The 25,815-nt window shown below is 41.5% G+C and overlaps 1 protein-coding gene across 2 annotated transcripts in view; it reads left to right on the forward strand.

The window, feature by feature from the left end:
• Positions 1 to 25,815, forward strand: part of EPAS1 (endothelial PAS domain protein 1) — a 250,024-nt gene that overhangs the window by 199,951 nt on the left and 24,258 nt on the right. For both annotated transcript variants that reach the window (XM_069234018.1, XM_069234016.1), the window contains exons 7-11: positions 2,670 to 2,776; positions 14,057 to 14,204; positions 19,439 to 19,641; positions 21,076 to 21,260; positions 23,557 to 23,670. In XM_069234018.1, coding sequence (XP_069090119.1) covers positions 2,670 to 2,776; positions 14,057 to 14,204; positions 19,439 to 19,641; positions 21,076 to 21,260; positions 23,557 to 23,670 — 757 coding nt within the window. The remainder of the gene's footprint in view (positions 1 to 2,669; positions 2,777 to 14,056; positions 14,205 to 19,438; positions 19,642 to 21,075; positions 21,261 to 23,556; positions 23,671 to 25,815) is intronic.

A 25,815-nucleotide genomic window follows, 5' to 3' on the forward strand; every position in this document is an offset into this window, starting at 1 on the left:
GACTGCCTGTCTTTTTATGTACGGAGTGTCTGTCATGAGTGCAGAGACTCCACAGTCGTAAGGATACTACATGTAGTGTGAATTACAAATAAGTCGCAAACTTATACAGAAGGGTAACTTTACCTTTGTGAATCAGGCCCTTCCTCTGCGGCTAATCTGAAAACGTTGCTTTAACTACAAGAGGTTACCAGTCTTATCAAAAACCAGAGGATACTGGCAGGTACAAGGAGTATCAGGGAAAAACAATAATTTAATAGTAAACGTATTAATAAGCAAGTGATGTAAGTAGCAGAGGTACTGTAGTGGTGGAAGCTTGAGTGTTGCTGTTTATGCCAAATACTCCAATCATTTCTTATATCCATTCTGAAACTACTATAAGGGCCTCAATACTTTTAGCACTGTACAGAAAAAAATAAAGATTTGAAGTTTTCAGAGCTACAGAACCATTTGAACGCATCGTCATACAGGTTCCCTCGTGAACTTTTTGTCATTATTAATATATACGGTTTTAATTGCTGATCATTATGAAGATGTCTTGTCAACATTTTTTACCCGACCCTTTAATGATGTATGTGTCAGAATTATTTATTTTAATCACATGCACAATGCAAAACTAGAAATTGCTGGTCACGGAATTGGGGGGATGACATTTTGGACAGGGGGTGAGAAAGGATTTGTGAGATAGTAAACAGCATTACCCTTTGCTTTTAAGATTTAATATATTCTGTACAGAACTAGTTGGAGCATTTCCATGTACCAGTATCTTTTTCAGCTACTTGCTTGCTCACGTGGTGTAGATGAAATGATGCCATTGTGAAAACATTTTTTTTTTTTTTTTAATCTTCAGTAGAAAAAGCATTTGAGACTTATGTTCAGGACACTATAACCGAAAACACTCGAAAGATTTTTTCATGACTGGAGAAACATTAGTGAAACATGCAAATCTGAGCTAGATCAGGAACACTTCTAGAGAATTTGGGGTTTAGTTTGATCGTCATTCTACAGGCCTAGTGTTCTTTTATTCTCTAATTGAGTCCACTAGAGATTGTTGTAGAGTGTTTAATGAGTTACCATCAACTGAAAGTGGCATAACCCTGCAAATGTCTCAAATGGGGCTTGATTTTTCTAAAGTGCCAGTTACAGAATTGTGATAAGATTTCTTCAATGTCTTTTATAGTTGAGTTTATTTTTATTGCATAAATTATTTTGTTGATTAACTTTTCACTGGTGACGAATGCATGTTTTCCTAATGAGTTGTGTTCCTCTTGTGAAAAATGCTGCACTTATTCTGCTATCAGAGGAACTCTGCCAAATTCGGTGTACTCACAGAGGTATAGCGCTTCAAAAATGTGTCTTCTGCTATGTCCTACCCAGTTGTGTGCTTGCCAATAATCCATCTGAGGACAAAGTCCTGATATTAGTTAGCCAAAAACGTGCAATGTTTTTCACAAAAGGACTACAAACCACTGCAGTTTTAAACACTATACTCACAATTCAATCGGGAAGTAGTTCTGTGGTCAACCCACCCGCATTAAAGACGCACTTATTGTTATTTTAAATCCACCCTGCGGTGCACTGTGCAGCTAAATGGTTAATGCTGAAACAGAAAGACGGCCCTGTCACCTGAAGCGCGTGTTGTGTGTATGGTCTCTGGATAAGTCATTACCGGCACACCCAGCTTGTTGTGTTGTCATTAGACAATGGGGACAAGCTCCCTGCCAATCCTAGCTTCACTATGTCCATCACTCCCAAGCAGGTAATAAAACTAGTGGGTAGAGGTTACCCAGTCAGTTCGTGGGAATGGACTGTTAATTTGACTGTCGTGTAAACATCACCATGAGATGTCACGTCGACAGAAGTTCCCCTCCACACTCCTTGTGAATGTGTTTGAGTTGTGAGCCACATCTCTGCAGCTTTCCGTTCTACACTTATTTAAAACATGCTATTATTAAACTGCAGGTTGCCGCTGACATTCTTTTAGACTCTGTGACATTCTATGTATGTCCTTTAACGCACTGTTAAAGGTTTTATTCAGTGCCAAAATGAAGCAACGTTGAAAACCACAGAAGACCTTTCCAAACAGAGTTGATGTCACAGTTGCTGACCTAACTTTTTGGCATTATTATTAGTAAGTGGATAAAAATGTACAAGAATGTGCCCATACGGAATTTTCCACTGACGTCCACAGATAGTATTCATTCTTTATACTTTATTATTCATAAGTCCTCCCCAGCGAGCCATTACAGCTAGCCATGGTCTTGAGCTGACGCAGTCGGATGCTATGGGCGGAGTCTAGCCTTTGCGCACATGCGCAGTTTGAGTCGGCGCCACTTTTAGCACTCTGCAAAAATCTAGACACTTAATATTTCCAAAACCCAGCCCCAGGTAAGAACGGAGTACAACAAACTATCAGGCATGTTACAGATATTAGACCTCCTCTCCAGGAAGCAACAGTTCCCGCTCTGACAGTTTAGAGGCGGATTTCCATGTGAGGGAAAATGACCCTTGTATGGAAACGGTGCAAGAAACGCGCTGACAACACTGCCACATAAAGCGGGGAACCTAAAATTCAGTTGTTTTAGTAAATCCGGATTATATCGTTAACTGGCTGCTTGTAGTAAACTATTTATGTTTATGACACTAATATCTTTTCCTTTTAATTTTTGAAGAATTACTGATTTGGTTGGATATCACCCAGAAGAACTGCTCGGTCGCTCAGCATATGAATTCTATCATGCACTAGATTCCGAAACCATGACAAAAAGCCACCAAAATTGTGAGTCCTTTAATAGTGGCATTATTGATAATGACTGTTAAAAAGAACAGCAAATATGTGTTGTTGACAGGGTCGAAATCGTACAGAAGCTTTCTTTTGTAGTTACTGATGCCGTGTGTGTGTGTCTTTATTAAAAAGGGTGGTGTTTGTGTGTACTGAAAAGGGGGGACAAACGAAATATGTTAAAACAAGAATCTTAAGTGTACTCATTTTACATCTGAACATAGAATACCTGCATAGAACTAGGTGACCTGTTAACTAAGTAATAGCTAAAGACAAAAATGTGTGCTGACTAAGCATGCCTCGTTTCATTTTTAGGTGCCACTCTATTTTTACTTCCTGAGTGAATCCTCAGCTGCAAAGCATCACTTTAATTCTCTTAGGGACGCATAGAAAAAGGCTGGTCATTGGTGACACAAGCGTCAGGTCACCACAATCAGTGCACTACAGCCCATTAGTGAAAAGGTGGTGAGAATGCAGGCACACCAGTTTGAGGTGTCCCTTTATCCTTACGGTGTGTACCGCAGTGGTAGCTTCTCTACTAGGATTACCTGTGATGCCACACAAATTATTTGGTCTGCGTTATTCCATCATATATTGAAACGGAGGGAGGCATTTCCAAGTCTGCAGCGTGCCAGTTGTGTTCTCATTTCTGGGAGAGTGATGATGCTTATTCGGTAGGCCCTATATTGGTTCTGTCAGTGTGACAGTGGAATCTCCAAAGGCCCAGTTGTCCAGTGACACTGACTGACTGCTTGTACGCAGTGCAGAGTGCTAGCTTTGCACGGTCCCGTATTATCACTGCACCTCGATTAAATGGTTTATTTCTCATACACCAGGTTCATCACACGCTGTACCTTACCAGTGCAAAATTTTGTTACACCTCATGTCCGGAAATGAAATCTGTGTACATGTGATATGTGCGGAAAAACCCTGAAAACTTTATGGAAAAGAGGTACACAAATAAATGCTGACACGTAACATTATACACAACAGATCATTGTTTAATTCAATTCTACCTCAGGCACAATGTTGCCGATAATCTGTCATTCTGCTTTTTCCCCTGCTGCTGCTTCACTGGAAACCGGAAACTCCCACATCTTGAACATACAAACAAATTAAGTAATGGAACAGACAAAATTGTTGTGTATCAGTAGAGGATGTCCTTGGGCATTGCTTTCACTTTGTTGGTGATCTAACACATTGACCCTTGGCGTAAAAATGTCTGATTATGTCATCATCTAGTGATGCAGTGGTCATTGCCCCCCCCCCCCAGTCAGTGATCTCCTACATTGTAATAATTTGTCTGCCCAATCGTTTCTCCCTTGGTTGAAAAAGCTTTATGTTCAATGTTTAACACAGCATTGCCTGCTCTTGTCTCATCAACAACTTTAGAAGCCAACCCTCTTTTAGTTGTAAATGCTCTCTACGACCCATCTTACACTCCTTCCACGTCTGCACTTATCCCATCAGTAGCACCCATTACACTGGATTTTAAATGACATCTTCACCATGAAATGAGACTGCGACTGCTTCAAACCATCCATTTGGACGCTATTACAACGACAAACTTCAGATCTTTAGCAGATTATACTGTCTTCTACAAACCCCAGATTTGCATTCAACCTCTCCTACAGAAGTTTGAAAAGATTATTTGTACATACTGCCCAGCCCTGCAACATGTGTGCTTTAATGTCCGTGGGAGTCACGTGGAACCGAGTGAAATAATAGTCTGTAGCAAATTTACCTTTTTGCATGGTCAACCCAGAATTTTTCTGGAGCAGTTTCTGCTGGCCTTAGGGCGGTGTGCACTTTACTACTGCTAAACAGTAGTAATATGTCCATGCTACCCCTCTAAATCGTGCTGTACACTAGAACTTCCTATTTGGCCTATTTAACTTCCCCATAAGTTCATTGTGAGTGGTGCCTTAAGTGCACCTGTGGCATGGAACGTTAAATGTCATATGTTGCCTGCAGTGTGTAATTACACCACCCACATATATGACAATATATTTATGCCAGTAGTACCACTGTGCTCCTCTAGGCTGTAATTTAAATGCAATGCAGTGAGAAAATCCTATTTTATATATTCACAAATCACCTCTAAAATTGCCTTGTAAGCACACTGGGCAGGGTGCTAATATATAAAAAATCATTGGCAAAGCCAATAGGTGTCATGTTTGGGACCTATTACCTTTAACAATGGTTTTTAGGCATGCTGTGTATAGAATCGGCAATGAGTTGCAGTATGGCTAAGCAATAAATAAAGCCCTTGACACGGCCACCCTAATAATTTTGTAGGTACGTGCACTATGCATGCGGGTACCTACAAAATGACTCAGGTGTTTCATTTTTGCAATAAGTGATTGACCCAAGTTGGATTGGTAACTAAAAGGTTTTTTTAAAAGCTCAAAACTTTATTTTTTAAAGAAAGTAGGTGATGGAAGCAACGTGGGGGCAGGAGCAACACATGGGAGCAGAAGCAACATAGAGGCACAAGCAACACAGAGGGTGTGAGTGGGTTAATGGGAAGCAGTGGGCGAGAAAGTAACATGGAGCGGCTAGGGAGAAGCACATAGGCAAACAGGCAACAAGAGGCGGATTGGGCAATGAAGGAGAAGCAACAGGACAGAGAGGGACGTGAGTAGAGAGGAAAAGCAACATTAAGGAACTGGGAGAAACACACAGACAACAGAGAGAAGCACAGAGTGCATGGGAGAGAAGTGCATGAGGGAGGCAACTGGAAAACACATGCACTCTTGTGGAGTGCGTTGCCAAAAAGAAAAAGAAGTGCTTTAAAGCCAAGCAGTGTAAGTATAGAAGCTAGCCAATCAAAAGAGATTGTAAAGAGGCAATGTTCATGGAAGGCGCAAACACAGTATTGACAAGCGGGGACATAAACAAGAAGCAGGCAAACAAGACTGACAAGAAAGCTAACCAATGGTAAGCAATAAGTCGGCTCTAAGGTGCTATATGTTCTTAGTAAGGCCACAATATGTCTCGCAACAGGCAGCACATGCAGGAAAAACCTAAATCTGGAACATGGTACATATTCAGGTTAATGTGCCCTCACAGAGAAATACAACCCAAAAGCTATTTTACTATGTAATCCAGGCTAGAAGTTTTATGCCTAAGTATTATAAAAATCTTTATTTTCCATCTCTGCTTAGGAAAGGACTAGAAAAATACTTCAAGGTTATTTCCGGCTTTGTTTTTAATATGTGATTTAATGAAGGCAGATTTTTTTTTTATAAATTAAGCAGAAAAGTAACATAGTAAAAATTTGCTTAGGACTGCCTGAGCCATAATTAGCTTCAAGCAAGTTCTGCCCCTACCCATACCTCCAGGGCAAGACTACACATGTTTGGCTTGGAGAAGTAGGAGCTCTGACTCAGAAGACAATCTCTTGCCTCTGGATGCAGGAAAGGCCAATGGGTGTTTACAGCTGACCACTCAACAGAGATTAACTACCTGGAAATAGTCAGGAACAGTTAGTGGTACAAAAGGCAGCTTGCATGGCCTATTGACTTGGAGATGCCAAAGAAGTTTTCTACTATTCATCCTGAGAGCTCTCCTAGACAGTTAGCCTCCAGCCACAGAAAACAGGGAAACCATTTTTGATCCTGACAGGTAGGAGAGTGGCAAAGCAAAGACAGGCCAGCCTGGAGGCAGTTGGGCCCAGACAGCTTGAAACCGGGACTCCTGGGTAACGTTACAGTAAGACGAAGGTGCAATGATGCAAAAGGAGGTGGGGTGACAGCAGGAAGATGTTAGGAATACAGAGTAGAAGTCCTCCAATCACCGGATAGTGCCCAGGACAAAATTTGGTACCTCCTGAGGATATTCCTGTGAATACTTCATATGACGAAGGCCCGTTGGAAGAAGATTGCTGACTCCTACCTGCTGCTGGAAGAAGAGCACTCCTTAATCCTATTGGCACTTAGGGATTGGAACTGCTCTGCAATGGTCAAGTATTTGCCCATTTGTTTACCTGATTCAGGGAAATAAAGCAGAAAGAGTCCTACTTTAAAAGGGCCCTGCTGACTACAGAGGACTTAACTCAGCAGGTGTCCTGGGTGCCCTCAGGACCAAGCGGATGCAGGACTGAGTGGAGGAAGCTTTCCCAGCACGTGGGACCAAGAGCCTGTTTTAGATCTTGGCAGATGTGTTACTCTGCCACAAACATAAAGGATATCCTGTCTGCCATATCACAATCTCCACAGGATAATATGGGATAGTAATATGGCGAACAGGATATCTGTCACATTTGTGATGGAGTAACCCCTCCGCCAAGATCTAAACCAGGCCCTAGGTCTGAAGGTCAAACTGGGGCAACCCTATTGGTTCATCAGACCTCTGCTCCATTGTGGTCCCTTGAAATTCTGCCTAGATCCTGTTCTAGCACAAGCTGTTAATTTTTTAGCCCTGGAATTCTTTGTGGTAGCTTTTTGCCTTAAAACTTTTGAAAAACATATCTCTAGCTCTCCTAAACTTATTTTTGATTGATTTTTGGTATTTTTTTTGCATATTACATGTTTTTCTATTTGTCTAAATTTGTTTGGAAATTGTACTGTTTTGTTTTTTTACTTTGAAATTGAGGGTACCTCTTGAACTTAGCACACACTTCTTTGAGAATTGCCTGACGCTTGGGCCATAGCTAGCAATGGTTTAGGAGGGATTCTCTCAGAACTGTGTTTTGGTCTAACTAGAGTGGGATTGTTCAGTTGTTAGGGCTGCCCACTCTACCAAATGAATAACCACATTTTAAACATAGTCATTGGATAATAATGAGACATCACTTTTTTTTGGACTCTACAAGAACTCAGTTATGAAGCTAACACCATTCTCGGTATCTCCAACTGTAACAGAAAGGAAGACATTAAATAAGTGGTTTTGCTAATCCCTAATCTGCCAATTATTCAGCCTGAAGATTTTGAGTGAGGGAGTACACATTAAATTTCTCTCCAGAGTGGTCTAATGAAGAAAACATAATGGACTGGAATACAGCCCAAACCATCGTCAGTGTCTGAGATTAACTCAAGCATTTCTTATATTATTTTGTAGTTTGCTGTAGTAGCACACCATTTTAACATGCCTCTAAATGTACCAACAGAGTGTCACAAGGGGAAACCAAAGTCAACTGGAAAATTCAAGTAATATATGACTTAATAGTGATTAAAAAGTGAAGACCCAAATGCCTATAGTATGAACACAGCATATGTGAGGACCGAGGACAAGCATCCTTTTATTTGAATTATAATGTAACTTTAACCATCATAACTCCAAGAGACAGACTGATGGAGTTACATCACAAACCTTTAATGCTGAATTCACGAGCAACAGTGACTTTGTTCCTCATATTTTTTTGGGGGGGTGGGTTGTCAGAAATGTATTCAGGACTCACTGTCAACACTGCTAAGCTGCTTGACACCTCACCCTTACAATCTTTATTACTCAGTTCCTACTCATGTGCTCCTCCTCCTATATGTTATTATCCGAGCACCTTGAGTCACATCAGTTTCACATAATTATTTTGGATCTTGCAGAAACAGGTTCATCTCGACCTCGAAATGTGGGTCTGGTGACTAAGAGGCTGATATGCAAATAGCCTGGGAAATCTGATTATGCGGTGTCTTGTCACTGCCTTTGCCGGAGGGAGTCTCTTCTGTGGTTTCTAGCCATTCCTAGGACTCAGGGAAAATCCAAATTGGGTAAAAGGCGGCTTTTCTCCTCTGTCGTTGGCAAATATTGGTGCTGACTCTGAACCGGTTATGGTTCGGTGGTAGTCTGTAGTTTTGTTGGTAAAACCATTTTGTGAGCTCATCTGGAGTTCAGGGGTGTCCTTTTGTAAATCCAGACATTTGTTCTTCTTTAACAAAGAAAATGAGCGCAGGATCCATAAAAACATGGCCGGTGCTTTAACAGCAGACTCAAGCCGAGACAGCAACACCAGCTACTCCATGCCAAGGGCAATGTTGAGCAGCAGGCTCACCTTCAACAATAGTCATATTTGGAACTAATATCTTGTAGCGAGTACTGTTGTTTGGCATCTCACATACATTGTAGTTGGTGGCCAATGAGAGTAGTCTACGGTGAAGGTAAATAAATCATAAGATTGTCATTGGGCGGTGCAAATGCAAAATCTATGATTCCTTTAGGTATCGGGACTGAAAAAAACATGTACTTCAGAGATTATCATTAAAGTGGACTAAAGAAACACCAGGGCATCCATGTACAGACATTTTCAACAGGAGTGCGTTCTTTTGGGTTCAGATTTGCCAATTGCAAATGAAGATAAAATGCACAGGCCAGCAATCAAACCTCCGACGTTTGATCCCCATAAAAGAGGCATCTTCGGAAACCCTCCTTGCTGTGTCTGTCACTGAAGGTTTGCAGTGATGTTCGTCATTCATGAAGTGTGTGAATCGCTCCTGGCTCCTAACCACGAGAGCAGACTTCCAGACCATCTTGCTGTCATTCATGCTTCAGAACCTCCACGGTTAAATTGGGGCAACATTTGTAGATTACCGGGTGATGAAACGACACCAAACCATGCTGTGCTGCCATCACGGCAGAGGCGAGCCAGTGTGCTGCAAGGGACAGCACTAAAACTCCACAACCAGGTGCAAACACGGAGGAGGCCATTGATTCCCAGTTGCAGCTCCCCCCTCTGGAACAACCTTCCCGGTTAGTTCCACCGCTCCCACCGACCGATGCAGTTCAGATCAAGACTCAAGACCTACCTGTTCTAACCCCTTGATTTATCCTATCACCCCCATTCTCCATCGCGTCCTTCGTTCAAAGATGCCTGAATGTCATTCCCATGTTCTCAATTGCTTCACTTGTATGATGTATTTTAAACCTGCTTCTTCCTGGAATTCTTCTTTGCGTTCTTGACTGCCCAGTCTCAGCCCACATACTCTGACCTATGTAACCATGATGAAACCCATACAACTATGCTTTACCCTCTGTATAGCCACTCTATATATGCAACTTGCTATATGTTCACCCGCTTGAACTATGCTCCTTCTGTTATCTGCACCCACGTGTCTGTAATGCTTGTTCTGAACTCATTATCAGAGTCACCTTGGCACTATGTTTTCCATCCTCTTGCATCGAAGCAATTCAATTTTGCACTGTGCACAATCTAAGCAAATTCGGTGTAAACAGCATCTACATTTATCATGTGAGTGATCCATTTTACAAAGATACCAATCCCATGCAACAGGTTCAGAGAACTCTGATAGTACATACAGGATAAACCTAGTGAATGATCTGAGACTTCCGTTGCTGAGTATAGTGAGGATGTGTTCATCTGACAATCTTCTTGGTGCTTCCTCTTTGCCATCTTAGTTGATTCACCCACTCTTTTCAAAGATTTGTTTTATGTGTTACCAGAATATGGATCATTTTTTACACTCCATGGGCTTGACATGAGAGTTAACAGCCTTGTCTGGATTTCAAATTGTGGGGTTTGACATAGAGATTTCACCTGCATCCAGCTAAAGTCTCCATGTGAAACACCTGGTTAAAACATGAATTAATATAGAACAGCAAGGCTGAGGCCATAAAAAACCTGAGTTTAAAAAGGATTTTTATCTGCTATTGTTCCTCATCACGTCCTGATTGAAATTGAGCAGTTACAGTTATTTCAAGTGCTCTAAGGTAACTATAACCCGCACCCTCGCCATGCACTGCTAATTACCCAGATATTACAGCACTCATGACAACTTTTATAACATCATTAAAAATATCAACATTAGCAGTCAAATTATTGAAGAGAAAACTATGCATGGTGGGGTGCGAGTTATAGTTACCTTGGGGTGTGAGTTATAGTTACTTGAAATAACTCTAACTGCTGAATTTCTATGGTTTTGTGCGAGTAAATTCAGAACCTAACTATAACGTCCCTGTAACCTCTGTTTTTTTTAATTGAAAACAAATTATATATATATATGTATATATATGTGGTGTCCACCATCATGGGTCACTAAATGAAAAAGTAAAAAAAGAAAGTCTGGTATAGCTTTGTAATGCGTACGTGTGATCACGTCAGGGAAAGATCAGCCTCTGATTTTCAGAGTTGAGACCTATTTCTTTGCCAATGCTTGTTATAATATTATATAAGAAAAGTGCAGGTATAGGGCATGGGTCTGGGGAAAAGTCGGGCATTGGGGCTTGCATATTTTTAACTTCACATGGGGAAAGATTTTCAACTTTAGGGATTTCCCAGCAGTTTTGCAAGGTTTGCATGGAAACAAGCAACAGTTGCAGCTTTCTAAGTGTCCTGGTAAAAAAAAATCAGAATTCAGTTTTTGCACAGGAGAAAACTCATCCATGTATTTCAACGGTGAATACAATGTGCATGTCCAAGTGCTCTTGTTTACTATTTCGTTTTTTTTGTTCTCTTTGGGGAAAATAGATTTCCTCCTAGAGAAACCAGTTCTCTGTGCCCCACCAATGTCTTACGGGAGTTCATACCCTTCCCACCCTTGGAAGGGGTTCACTCCTGTCCCCTTCACTGAAATAAATCATATACCCTTTTCCAGAGTTCGAAGGGGTCAGACACTAGTTTGTAAATATCCTGGAACGTGTAAGTTGGTCAGAGTTCATAAAATTTCACGTTATTCCTGTCCTATACCACCACCCTCCACTCCAATAGATTTACTTACACACAAATATTTGTGTGGGTAAATCTTTTATAAATGCGAAACCAACTTTTGAGAACAACAAAAATAGCTTTGCAGTTGGACAAAAGCCTGCGTGTGCTCGCATCCACCGAACTACAGCTGGCGGCAGATCCTTTTCCCATCTCGACTCCAAAACCTGGAACTCCCGCCCCGTCCACCTACGACAGACCCAGGACCTCCCGACCTTCAGGAAACGCCTCAAGACCTGGTTATTTGAGCAGTAGCAATCATTTCCTCTCCCCCCTCAGTGCCTTGAGACCCTAGCGGGTGAGTAGCACTTTACACATGCTTGATTGATTGAGTCAACTAGTTTTGAAGATTGGGCCAGCAGTATTTACACCCATTTTAGGCTCTTTACACATCACACTGATTCTGGCTGCCCCACGCCACAGTTACATGTTAATCCTTAACCTCCCTTGACGGCTGCAAAAACATCTGGGGAACGTGCTGCACTTTGTGATATCCGAAAATGCATTGTTCTCTAGTCTCCATTTAGAAGTGACTTGATTACACTTCCACTATCACCGGCCTGTGTATTCCGCTGTCGTGGCTCAGAGGCAAGGGCGCCCGAGACACTGGAGAACATGAGGGACGCTGGAAAAACAAGGTTAGAGCAGCAAAGTGCTGTTCTGCTGCCCAGCAGGCCCCTCATTACGGCTACTATTGATAAATAGCTGATTAGGAGGACAGAGTAATTACATTTCATTGTCCGAATCGAGGACAAAGACTCGGGTGCGCTGCCATTAAAACATTTAGATGGTTTTCCACACACAACTATTTCATTTTTAAATTCCCATCTTGTTTAGTTCAAGGATAAGAAGAGTTTGTAGTGTTCAAGCTTTCATTCATTGAAATAGGGGCATTGTGAGTTTGCTAACATCATTCCCAGTGGTTGTATAAACGTGACACGGGTGAACTGAGTCGGATTCCTCTCAAATGCGTCTAATTGTGCTTTTTGACAGTAGTGAACATTTCGTGCACAGCAATCAGATTAGACTTTAATTTTGCTGCACAGTTGTTCCCAGACCTACTTGCATTGTCTCTCATGGGTTTCTCTGTAGTAATGCTGTAGAACTACTTGAGGGAATCAGCCGGTGTACAATTGTGGTTTGCAAATTCGCAGCCACGTCCCCATTTCCTAAATTAGAGTGAGTGTGGGAATTTGAATTGAATAATATACTCATATACTTCTAAATAACCAGAATATTGCACGCTGACCCGGAGTGTTGTGATTGTGTGAGACTCACTGTCATTTCACTTTTCAGTCACTTGGTGTATCTTAAATTTCCATGAGCGAGAGAAGTCCGTGCGGATGTGATGGCCCAGTGACGTCATTGATGATGTAATTCGTGATTTCACCTGTGGCACCATGTTTGAGGAAATGAGCCCCCTAAAACTGATTGCCTTTTGTATACATGGCGTTCATGGCTTAACGTATAGAACGCGAGGGGTGGCTTTAATTTTTAGATATAGAATAGTCCCTCGTTCATTGCAGTTCAAGCACTGGATAGAAGAGGGACTGACACGCCAAACAGTCACAGTATGAGGTGATAGTTGTACTCGTCTGGGCTGATCTGAAGTCTGCTTGACATTGTGTCACGTCCATGGCTGAGAGAGATTGATCTAAATAAGCCATTAGCTGAAGAGGTCTGACCCAGAGCCCCCCATAAATACTGTAAGTTGTGGGTGTTGCGAACAGCTGCGTTGGGTTCCCAAACTTAACAACACCGGGCAGATGGAACTCAGATTTGGCATGTGCAGCAAGCTACGCCTACTTGTTATTTGGTGTAAATATTTCTGTGATGACTTAAATCTGATCTCTAAATCTGCCTGCCCTTTCGAGTCATACACCGTGCCTGTTGTTTTAGTCTGATTCTTTTCTATTGTGTGCAGGTTGTTCAAGAAGGGGAACATTCTGGAGGGAGAGGTCCAAAACCTGATTTTCCAAATAAAGTACTTTATGGGAAATTGTCTGTATGCCATTTGATGAAGTCTGCAGACCCTAGAAAGATTGACAGATTTCATCATCATGTTTTACTGGGTTTGAGAGACAAGGGGAGGTGCTGAAGGCCGCCCTGTTTGCCTCCTAAACATGGGCGCAGACACCGCCTAGGAGACACTGGGGTGGAGGCTTTGCGTGGCGGCGTAGTCATACAGCGTGTGACTGATTGCTGCCGCTGTGGCTGCAGGTCATGTCCTATGACATTGTAGGTACTGGACCCACGCCTGGTTGGACTGTTCATACTGGAGCAAAATCAGGGCTAATCCGCATATGGTTGCTTCCTGTTTGGAAGTCACAGCGAACAAAAAATGATGGACTGGAATGCGGTCCAGAGTAATAGCCAGCAGCTGAGATTAATTCAAGCAGTCTGCCCATCACTTTTTTGCTTGTCTTAATTGGAGGCCTAATCTTTCCAGATACAATATACCTTCATGCTGCATGTTTCTGTACTTGTCAGATGTAATGGCGCACTACCAACGTGAGAGTGTACTTTGCTAACCCATTTGCTATTTATTGGTAATGCATAGTCCGACTGATACTAACGAAAACAAATAATTTTCCATTCTCGCTTGGTTTCTCATCCAACAGTGTGTGCAAAGGGCCAAGTGGTCACCGGTCGATACCGTATGCTTGCAAAGCGCGGCGGCTACGTGTGGGTGGAGACTCAAGGGACTGTCATTTACAACACCCGCAACTCGCAGCCGCAGTGTATTGTCTGCGTCAACTACGTCCTGAGGTAAGGCACGAGGAATGGCAAGCTTAATGAACAGTAACAAAACATAGATCAAACTAGTAGGGCAGGGGTATCTTTAGAGGGGCTTCTGGTTAGACAAGAAGGACCCAACCTACAGAAACACACATTTCTGGATAAACAGCGTCCAGCAGATCTAAATAATGGCCTGGACACTGTGGTTCCAAAGCTTCATTATCCCCCCGTTCCTAAAGTCCCATGACACATCATCTAATCCTCTTTTCGGCTTCTTTCGTAATTATCGCCATGGTGCCTGTGGCTCGTTAAAGGCCTAAGCCAGGGAGCTGCCTGGAAACACTAGTTTGGGTGTCTGGTATGTGTTCTCGGACTGCTCTCAGTGAAATCTCGTCCGAACAGGAAACTTTTATTACGCAAATGTAATTGTGTATGACTTTCATTGACAAATGTTTTAAAGTGCCGCAAGTAATTTTACGTCGGTAGAAATTAATTTTAATTTACTAACGTTCAAAATGTTTTGCTCATTTCGGTCACAGAAGCCAAACAAACAGATTTTGACTTAAACATTTATACATTTGGGAACCTTGAGCAAAGGCGTTTAAGTAGAGGTGTGTGAAATTTGCCTAATTTGCTTTGGAAACATTATGTGAAATTCCACAAAAACGAGGCGAAACTCGTGAAATGCAAAACTGACCTCGTCGACTTTATTTTAGTGTGAAAAAAGTCCTTGCGTCCATTTTGGAAAAACGTGCAAAATCACACAAGTGCAGCGACAGCTGCTCACGTTCTGGTGATGCGCCTTGTATTCTTGCTAAAATTTTGCGGCAGAGACAGCGGAATTACTCCACATGGTGTAATTGCGTGATTTCGGGAGCTTTACATAGCAAATGTACCGGGAACTTCACAAGGTTATGCTGGTATAACTGAAATTTTCCTCGGGCCTGCGTTTAAACCGGTCCCTTGAAGCGCACTGGGAGAATGGCGCCAGTAAACTGTGACAACTCCCCCAAGGCAAATCCTCTTTTCATTATAAGTATACCTCATAGGAACTAAGGACATCTTTAAGGAAGGATTTAGTTGTTGACTGAAGACTTCTTTGTCCTCAGACGACTAACTTGCACAGGGGGCGAGTACCCTCAAAACGGGGAATTTTATCTCTGTAAAGGTCGGATTAAATTTAGAACCTGTCAACAGTGTGTGGCGCTGAATAAACGGACATGGTGCTCCTGCAGCTGTGCGCGAGACATGCACGTGGTGTTGTTTTTTTGCCCTCGTTCTGCGAAAGGGGCAGCGTCATGGATGCCAGGCGGCTTTGAGTGTAATGTTGAGGTTTTCGATTGGATTTAAAGTCCTCCGCCTAGACAATTTTGCAAAGGTTTTGCATGAGCAAACACAGTCAATAAATATTTTTGAGTCAGTATACCAAATACTCATTGGTTAATCCGGTACGAACGTCAGATGTCACGTTGTTAATTTGTATTATCAAACACACCATACAATTCCACCTAGAAACGATGAGAGCGGTGTCCACGCCGTTTTAATTTACGCCAACCGCGTTGTTGATTCTGTACTGCCCTCCTGTGGGTAGCTCTGGGAACATCTGTCCTCATATCACACTGGGATGTATCCCAATATTAGAGGTGGGCGAGCCAACAGGTTCACAGGGAGAGCCTGCCAGAGCCCAGCCAAGGGGCTGGCTTGGAACTGAAAGCCCGTTCACGAGCCGAGCCCCGAACATATTTGCTATGTAAATCAGACACGACATTTCACATAAAATATGATAAAGCTGCCTCAAAATTCAAGAAAGTGCATTGCCTCACCGCGTAAAGCTTTGACGTTAATAAATCACATCATGGCACCGTACCAGTACTTACTAAAAGTGATAGTTTTTAAACATGAACCATTAGTACACTAAAAGGCAAGATAGTTGTCTTGTAAACATACTGTACATGACTCCGGTTATCATAGAGCAACACTATAGTCTAATTAATCAAGCAGAATTGCTTTCTGTATAATTGATACTCTGAACTCACACATTTGAAGGTGCTTTCATATGTGATAATGAAGAAAAACGTTTTTGTGAAATAAAACGCTTGCCTAAGATCACACAATTTAGAGGGCAAGCGATAAGTTACCACGTTTTCTGGTTTCACTTTGTAGAGATCAGCCAGGGAATAGATATCTATTTTTCTTTCTTTATGTTAAAGCTTTGTTTTAACCTCCTTGTGCATTTTTTGCAGTTTTTATATATCATGACCTTGACCCAAATGTATTGGAGCACATTACATGAACAATAGTTATATTACACAAGGTAACATTCATTGTTTATTGACAGGGGGAGATTAAACAAGTTGCCCAGAAAACCAGAATGTTGAGAGGACTCCAAGACTGGAGCCTGGCTTGAGCTTTCAGTGGCTCACCTCTCTACCCAATGCTGCATTTTATTGTTTTTCCACAATTGGAGAATGACCTGAGAACACTTCTTATTCTGGAAGGCCTTTTGCTTGTTATGTACCTGTACAAAACATAGCTTCTCTATGCTCCTATTTACACGCGTTTAAGGTCAAGTGTTTCCAGGAAGAATTAGCTAGGAAAGGTACCCCTAATTCATTCAGTTTCCCTCTAACTGAACCTGATAATCAATCTGTAGTGTATCCTGGGGACAGGTCCATTTGTTATGCTTTTTTACCAAAGGCCAAGAGCAAGAAAAAGAGCCAATTTAGTCGTGGTATGTAAGCCTGCTGTCTGCCACATATTAATAATGGGTAAGCCTGCAGGGAGGGCTGCATCTCAGTCCTGTCTTAATCATGTCAATTGATTTTGTTAAGATGGAGGTGACCATTACTGCATAGCGCTGTATTGTGTCTCAGCACATAAGACTCCAGACAGTATGCCATTACTTGGTCAGTAATGTTATCCACAGTTCCCATTATCCCTGCACCCTTTGACATAGGACAGTCTCTAAAAACCCACATGTGGCATTTTTGGTGGCTGAGCATCTGTTGAGCGTAAATCTGTGGCCAGGGTGAGCAAAATCTTCTTCCTGTGTCAGAGGGGCACTGCTATCTGTTGTACAGACCCAGGTCCAATTATCGGGCACACATTGATGAAGAGAGATGTCTGCAACAACTAACTGGACCAACCATGGTCTTGGTGGCCGTGTCAGCAGTAGTAGGTAATTTTCTTTTATGACCTGAATGTACAGCATCTACATGAAGCTCGACCCAAACAAGACCAAATTCCTCCTGTTCACCAAGAAAACGAACCACAAGAAGTTTAAAGCAAACCCACCAAAATGAACATGGATAGCTTCAACACCCAGCTGACGAGCAATAGGTTTCCCAGGATAACTATTTCTGCTTCAAGGAACACATTGCCTTGCAAACCAAGGCTCTATAGAACTGGTTCTCGGATCTCAACTCTAATAATGCTTAGAATGACGAAAGGGCAAACCCTGGCAGCAATTAAGAAAACGAGTGCAATAGTATGAAGTCCTAAATCTTTCTAAGCAATAAAGTGCAATTGGTTTTGGGGACACACACTCCCAGGGCTGAATGGACATCTACCGCTGCTAGGTTAATTCAATGCAACTTCCTTCACGCTTTCAATGACTCAATGAAGTTGATAAAATGTAACGAGGTCTGGCAGCATTTAAAAACAATTGCATTGGTATGAAGTCTTAAATGATTCTAAACAAAAAAGTGCAATTGATTTTAACCACAGACACTACCAGAGCTGAATGGACATCTAACCCTCGCTACATTGATGGAGTGCAAGTAATGACTCGCAGCGTCTCATGTGAATAAGGTGCACTGATGTGAACTGCTGGAGGCCGTGCATCCAATAGAGCTCCTTGGGCTTGAGATGCTGTCCACATCCTCTGCAGCATGTGCACACGAGCGAGGAGCTCCAGGTTCCAGTTGTTTCAAAGGCATAAATTGAAACCTGAATTGAACATATTATATTTGTAAGGATTCTTTCATGTGCAGGACTAGGTAAGGCTGTGGGGGTAGGTCTTTGGATTGATGGCAAGATGAGGCAGCTCTAGCACATTTTATAGATGACTCAATGCTTTTAGGGTAAGAGTAACCTCTGGACTCTTGTTTAACTTGTAGTGTGAATTGCCCATAACCTGTCTGTCAATCACAGAACTCGTTTAACTGCAGTTCACCTAGGAGAGTTTTTAGATTTATAATGCCATTATTTCTGTGAACTTTCGAATTGGCTTGGTTCTCCTTCCATATGCATGTTTTTAAAGGGCCCACTGGGGCATTTCCCAGACGTTAAGAATACTTCACAAATTGAGCGTCAGCAGATGTGGAAAGGTTGACCATTCCGAACTCCAGCTGAAGGTGGCTAACAGGCGTGCTCTTGAGTAAACCAAAGACCTTCAGGATTGCTTCTGATTCTATTTGTACCAAGTTGAGGTGCAAATTGGTGCCCCAAGTTAGAGCACCATAAATAATGTCTGGTTCCAATTTAGATCTGAAATTCTGCTACACACTCTTGAAGCCTATTGTTTATTGACATTAATTAATGTTGCAGGAGCTGCGATCAGCATTCATGGCTTTTAACATACGTTTTGAGTCAATCCAGATTCCAAAATAATAATAAGCTTCAGTCACCTCGATCCTTTGGTCACCCAGACGCCAGACAAAGTTAGATTTCACCGAAACAAATTTCATTATCATTGTCTCCATCATATTAATTTTCAAATGGTTTGCTGAATTTTACTCACGAATACAATCAAGTGCCCTTTATAACCCAATTTTAGTTACATCTGAAATTGCAATGGAAGATGTCACCAGTAGTTTCTGGGAGAATTCAGAAATCTGGGTATCAAAAGTCTAGGTATCCTGGGTAAACAAAACCTACAAAAGCATCTCCGAATTCCAAGGAAATCCCAAATTTAAGACAGAAGTGGACTTACATCTGTCCACAGGATTTACAACTTTCTTTGGGAATCTGTCGAAAAATGTAACTATTCTGTGTTCCTGCATTTTAATAGTTTACAGGATAACTGTGAAAATATGGTCTGATATTGCAAATATCAGTTCCAACAGAACAGTCTCAGAGACCTCTAGATATACTTCAAATGAAACAAATGTATTATTCATGATTCAGTTGTGCACGCATTTTGTTATAACAAAGGTTAGCAATAAGTTTAGACCAAGTGAAACTTTGTAGAAACTTTTTAACAATCCAGTGTTTATATATTTTAAAGGTCTAACTTTACGTTGTTCTGTTTTAAACCCTCACAGTGAAATTGAAAAGACAGACATTGTCTTCTCCATGGACCAGACAGAGTCTCTGTTCAAACCACGTCCCATGGCCATGAGTTCCTTCTTTGACAGTGCAGTTCAAGACAAGAGTGAGTTCTTGTTCACCAAACTGAAGGAAGAGCCCGAGGAGCTGGCACAGCTGGCACCCACACCTGGCGATGCCATCATCTCTCTTGATTTTGGTTAGTACCACCCTCTGACAGATGTACCAGCACTAGTGGTGTGTGGAGTAGTAGGTCACAGAAGAATCCTCTGCTGAGGAAGCCTTCCACAAATATGATCTCCAGTCGCCAGGACATCAATGCAGCAACTTTCCTTTTAAGTGTGTGAATACGTGAATAAGTACAATGTCAGACATATGGTGTGGGGTTTCCAGGCAGCACTGAATCCTCTCTGCTGACTGATGCACAGAAACCTTTGTACATGTACACCTGTACACACAAACGTTTGGTTTTAATTTTACAATTTCTTTGAACGCTCAAAGAGGTTTGGGTTTACTCCTGTAAAGCTCTGACATTGACAGCTTTTCAAGAGTAATCACAACCTTTAGCAATTAAAGATGCATTATCACAAATTGTGTACAATTACTTATGTTTAAAAGCTTGCCAAAACTCCACATGCTGACATTTTGATTTTATCTGCAAAATCTTTTCTTCTGCTTCCCCAGTATTTTCGAGTGTACCGGCTCATTCTTGGCATGGATGGAGTTTTACTCCTCATTTGAGAGGTGTAATTATCTGACCATATCCTTGGCAGGAATGAGCCTTGGAAATGTTTGTACATATTCACATACTCACAGGTTTGCTGCTGTACTAAATGTCCAAGTGTTGCCTCCTTGTGAACCCCCCCCCCCCCCCCCACCAACCCTGGAGCATACTTAGTACCCACTTGATATTACAACAATATAAATTTTAGGAATTTGTACATCTAAGAAGAACTTACGTACACAAACGGCTTTGTGAATCAAGCCCAATATATTTTGCTATTCTTTCTCATTGAAAAACGTTATTTGCAAAGGTAAACTTTCATTATTGATTCACCTGATCATACTGGTGGCATTAGTGCCTTGCAGAAGGGATTTACTCACACAGAAATTCCACCAGTTCCACCAAACTATGTGCAATAATTCTGCACTAAGAGAACATTTCTGTATATTCCAAGGATTGTTGCCACCAAATAATTGGTGAACATTGGACAAACTTGGAAATTGATGGTAACTTGCAGGTAATTACTATCCTAAACATGTTTGCAAATTACTACTGGTGGGACGGAGTAAATGAGTTCTGGGGTGATAATGCTAAGTTAGCACTTCCATATTTAACGTGGTAACAGGGGGAGGGCATTTGCCGTATAAAAAGCAGGTATGCAGGTGTTAGAGAAATAGATCCCTGTTACGTACATGGGCACGTGAAAGCTGTTGGGAACCTTCAACAGTTCTGTAGAAATTCTTAGTGAATTTCTGAAAAGTTGAAAATTGACTCCATGTTCACTGGATGGAACGCTAGTTCTACATCGCTCTAAAGGTTTCGTCAGCAGTGGTGGCGTACGTACATCTGTGTGTTTTCATATGTATCTGTCTAAAGAAATGAATCCTAATGTTGTGATTGACTGTGCAGGTGCACCCACTTTTGAGGAACCATCAACTTACAGCACAGCTGGGCGAACTCCGAACAGCCAGTGGCCGGAAGTTAAGAACCACAGTCCCCAGTCTGAAGTTTTGAACATTCCCTCGTTCCAGTCACCAAAGGTTGCTCCTGGCAGCTGTACTCCAAGCACAAGCAGCAGCAGCAGCTGCTCCACGGTGAGAAAGACCCTACACTAAAATGTGACACTTCAGTACACTACCACACATTGCAATGAGAAATATGTATTTTTCAGTACATCTAGACTAACCCATTATGGACACTCGGGTATAACGATTTTCAGAGCCTAAGACATTTTGCCCAATTGGCCCCTGGCCTCACCTAGCAACAGTGCCAGTTCACTCACCATTTGTTGCAATCAGATGTCTCCTAGTGGTAGTTGAGTTAGACACTCCATGAAGGTACTCATTAACAGGGATCCCTGAACCAAGTCAATTCATTGAATGCAGTTCGTGAATCAGAATGATGCCTCATTATATGATTTTTTTTTTTAAACTGATATATATATGTTTCACATTTGGGTTTTTAAAGCTTCAAATCTTGTATTCAATATTGCCGTGTTTCACATATGTGGTTTTTTTTAGAGCTTCGAACTACTTAGTCTTGGCACTTTAAACAAAACATACAATAATAAGTGTCACTTTCCATCGTGATTTGGGTGCACTGGACCAAATGTGTGAAGGGAAGAAAGGGATCAAAGACAGCCATTAGTGATCATCTAATGTAAACAATTGATATATCATGTTATATTTTGCAAAGGCAATATGTGAAACACGGCAATATTGAATACAAGATTTGAAGCTTTAAAAACCCATATGTGAAACACAGGTATAGTGCATCCAAGCCACAAAGGGCAGCCCAAAACAACAAGAATCTATTGATGTCAAGCAAACATTACCCTTCCCTGTTGTTTCTATCAGTCTATCACATTCAGTTACAGGACGAGTGAAAAGCAGGGTCAACATTACCAACCCTGGGACAAAAAGAGAGTAGTGTTGTCCTAATATCATTTCCTGTAAAAAGATGGCAGCTTTGCGGGACAGCGACCAAGAGCACCCAGGGCATTTATTCAAATTCTAAATTGTATGGAAAGTTGTTAAGTCATGAGTTGCAGAAGAGGAGGGGGCACCGTGACCTTTACACTGTCTGTAGGTGTGTTTCTCTTTCAAAGTGTGTGTAAAATACAGGTGCTTAAGTAAGAGAGCCCCAACAGATTAGCACTGTCCTGCCTCATAAACCCTTTTGAGTTCTACTTCTCGTTTTTGTGTTTAAGATATGTGTCATTGTCCACTTTGATCAATGTAACACCCTTGAAACGTCCATGGGACGGTCTTCTTTCTTGGTGATCACTGCGCAAGCAGTAGACACTTGTCCTGCACCGGAATTCAGGGACGATGCCTGGTGTGGGCTCCTAGAGCGCCACAATGGACTTGAGAGCGCAAAGAGGTGATTACATCTGGGAAGAGTGCCATAGAAATGTTCTGACTCACTTATAGTCAATGGCAAGGGTCTGTTCACAAAGATATTATAAATGGGACGATGGTGCTTTTATCCTAATCACGGTGTATCTCAGCCTTTTGGTCTGGTCACAAAAGTACAAAAAAGAGAAAACATTATCTAGAAACACTTTTCAGGCGAGCACCATAATTTACAGTCTTGATGGATTGGGCGTAGATCAGCATCAGACGTGGATGTTGTATTAACAGTTTTACGTACAGAAAAAGCACAGCCCATGTACGTTATGGTTGATCAAATGCCAAAAAAAAACTACCGAACCCAGAGAAATATTTGATAACAATGAAATATTAGCAAATGCATTTTGAGAATAACACGCATGTATGTTAGGATCATTAATTCATATATATATTTAAGTGTTACCTGTTGATTGAGCATGTTGTATTTATATGAGAGACACCAAGTATGTTTTATTTTTTATTTTAAGTGTTGAATGGTTTATTAAAGTTTTCACCTAATTTTATTTATAGCCAGTTGGAGAAAGATTTATGGGCAGTGCCTCTTAAACAAAATGGTGTATGTGGCAGTGCACACAGAAGTACATTGAGGCATATTGGAATACATACCTATTTTGTTTAGTAGAAATCTTAGTGTTATTTGGCATTATAGCAAACATGCGGCTTGACTACCAAAATTCTAACACCGGATTTCCTGTGAGGCATGGTTGAACTAATATCTGCTTAACCATATGTTTGTAAAGCTATGCTGTATTTGTCTCAAAGTGTCTGGTTGGGGTCCTTGATCCAGAAGGCATGCCTTGAAGATGATTTTTGGCACTATTCACCATGTGAATTTTATTCCTTCTTCATCCTGTGTTGGACTCTTATATGTATGATGGTGCAGTCTTAGCAGTCACATTTCGGTTGTTTTTGCTGAAGGAGCACATTTGGGTAGCTTTAAAGTCTAGTCTTATTCTCTTTTTTGTATTTTCTCTTCTAGCCAAGCAGTCCAGGAGATTATTACACAGCGTTAGAGGAAGATCTTAAGGTGGAGCTCATCGAGAAGCTGTTCGCTATGGAAACTGAACCAAAGTGCCAGTGTAACACCACTAAGGTGAGCTCGAAAGATCACAGAAGCGTATCTTATTAGATGGAAATATGTGTTTTGTTGCTCACACAGGGACTGTTGCTCACATAGTTCTCAGGTATTTCTTTCTCAGTGCAGATTTCTTACCTAAGAAAACTCCTGGTTACTGTAATGCAAATCAAGCAATACAAAACTAGAGATTTCACGGTGAGACTCATGGAAAGGGAAAAGTTTGAATGAGCAGAACTGTGCTAAAACCGAGACCTCAAGGACCAAATGTATGAAAGCTTTTTTAATAGTCTTCACGCAGTGCTGATAAAAGTAAGAACCTTTCATAAGGGTGCAGCGTGCTGCCATGGAGAAGGAGGGCGCTGTAAAATCAGTGCGTCTTCTCACTATGTTGAAAGTTTTGCCAGAGGATAATAAAGCAGCAAACATTTGTCATCTACTCATGGAAAACTTCAAGGTCTTTCAACGTGTGTTTAGTGGGGCATCCTCTACCATTTCTGGGTTGTTACATTTAATAGCTCAAGATTTTGGCTGACATCAGCTGATGACAACAGTGGCTGCTTTCACCTCTTGAGGTGCAAGAATTGACTGTCTATAATCTTGTGCCATGTGTCATTTTCAAATGCTGGCACTATTGCTACACTTTCGAAGGTCAGAAGTGACTGCGTTTTTATGCTCTGTGTTCTGGCAGCACGCCTGGTGCATAATCTTAGTCAAATCTCCGTCCTCAGGTTCATGGTTACCTCCCTGTGGTTACTGCGTTGTGAACCATCACTAAGAACATCACCTAGATAGCTCCATGTTGGGTTGCTCCTTGCCCCAGAATCCCCGGCATGTTACGTTTTAGCAAAAATCTTTACTCAAATCCTGCTTTAGGATGGGGAAAATCTCCATCCATGGAGAGCCTTCTCCAACCCAGAATGCACTGCTTACCATAAGATGTTATAAGGTGCTCAAGCATACTCTGAACTCTCAGAGGAAATTAAATAATCAAATTGCTCACTTATCAAAACCCTTTTTCACTAACTCAGGATACATTGGGCCGTTTGCTGTTATTTTGCTGTTGTAAGTGTGCGGCTGAACCTCCACCTTCCACCATTCCGTTCACGCTGTTCACCACTTCCTTGTCCTAAGATGGCGTCTCTTAGCTGAACAGCCTGTGTTGAAGCTCCTGCCTTGTTGATACCCTGTAACCTGTGTGGTGTCTTCCTCGTCTTTACTTATTGGTTAGAAGGGTCCCTATTTATTATAAACAAGAGTTTGTTAAAATAACCTAACTTTCCAGATTGCCACTGCATTCCGTTATGTAAAACTGTATCCGTTTCTAAGGTCCCATTTTCCTCTCTATGGTAAAAGAGCAAGTTTTGCTGCATGCTCTTCCTCAGCAGTGAATCAATACAACTGAAGATCATTATTTTAAAGCAGTCACCATGGTTATACGATTGACGCCCAAAGAATGGAAAAAATACATAAAACGGATACAAGATTGTCAATCCTAACAGTGACTGATAGAACGGAAATGCAAAATAGAGTGCAGTATAAAAGGTCAATACGTATTTTTTAGGTAAAGTATGCCTTTCATCACTATTTATGTCTTACAAGATGCCAGATCGTGCAACAAAAATATTTCCATGCATCTTGTTTTCCTACTTTAGGCATTTGGCTTCCTTAGTCTGTCTTTTATTTTTGGACTTTGGAGTGCCTCCAAACCCAGGAAAAGGAAGTGCAGTGACATCAAAGTGGTGCAATATCCAGATCTGCTATGGTAGTAAATCTGTAGAGTAAAAGGTTGCTTCTGTGCTGTTGGGAAGTAAAAGGAGGCATAAGCATGTGCATTGCACCTAGAATGTTGCAACTGATGGGCAGACAAGACCTTCGGACCTTGTCTGTTGTAAATAGGTGCTTTAGTGGTGGTTGTTGGCTCACAAAATGGATGACAACTCAAACAAGACAATATTTGCCAAAGTCATTAGTTCTTGCCTTTGGAACCTATTGACTTTGGCAATGGTAATATAAAAACTTTTGACCTAGCCACCCACATCATTTTGAAGACGCACACCATGTTTGTGAGCACCTACAAATTGACTCAGGTGGTTTTTCTTTAGGTCTCCCTTGAGTGCATGCCATTTCATACAGTAATACACTAAACAATGATGGGCCATA

The sequence above is a fragment of the Pleurodeles waltl genome, chromosome 5, assembly GCF_031143425.1.
Source record: "Pleurodeles waltl isolate 20211129_DDA chromosome 5, aPleWal1.hap1.20221129, whole genome shotgun sequence".
Lineage (NCBI taxonomy): Eukaryota > Metazoa > Chordata > Amphibia > Caudata > Salamandridae > Pleurodeles > Pleurodeles waltl.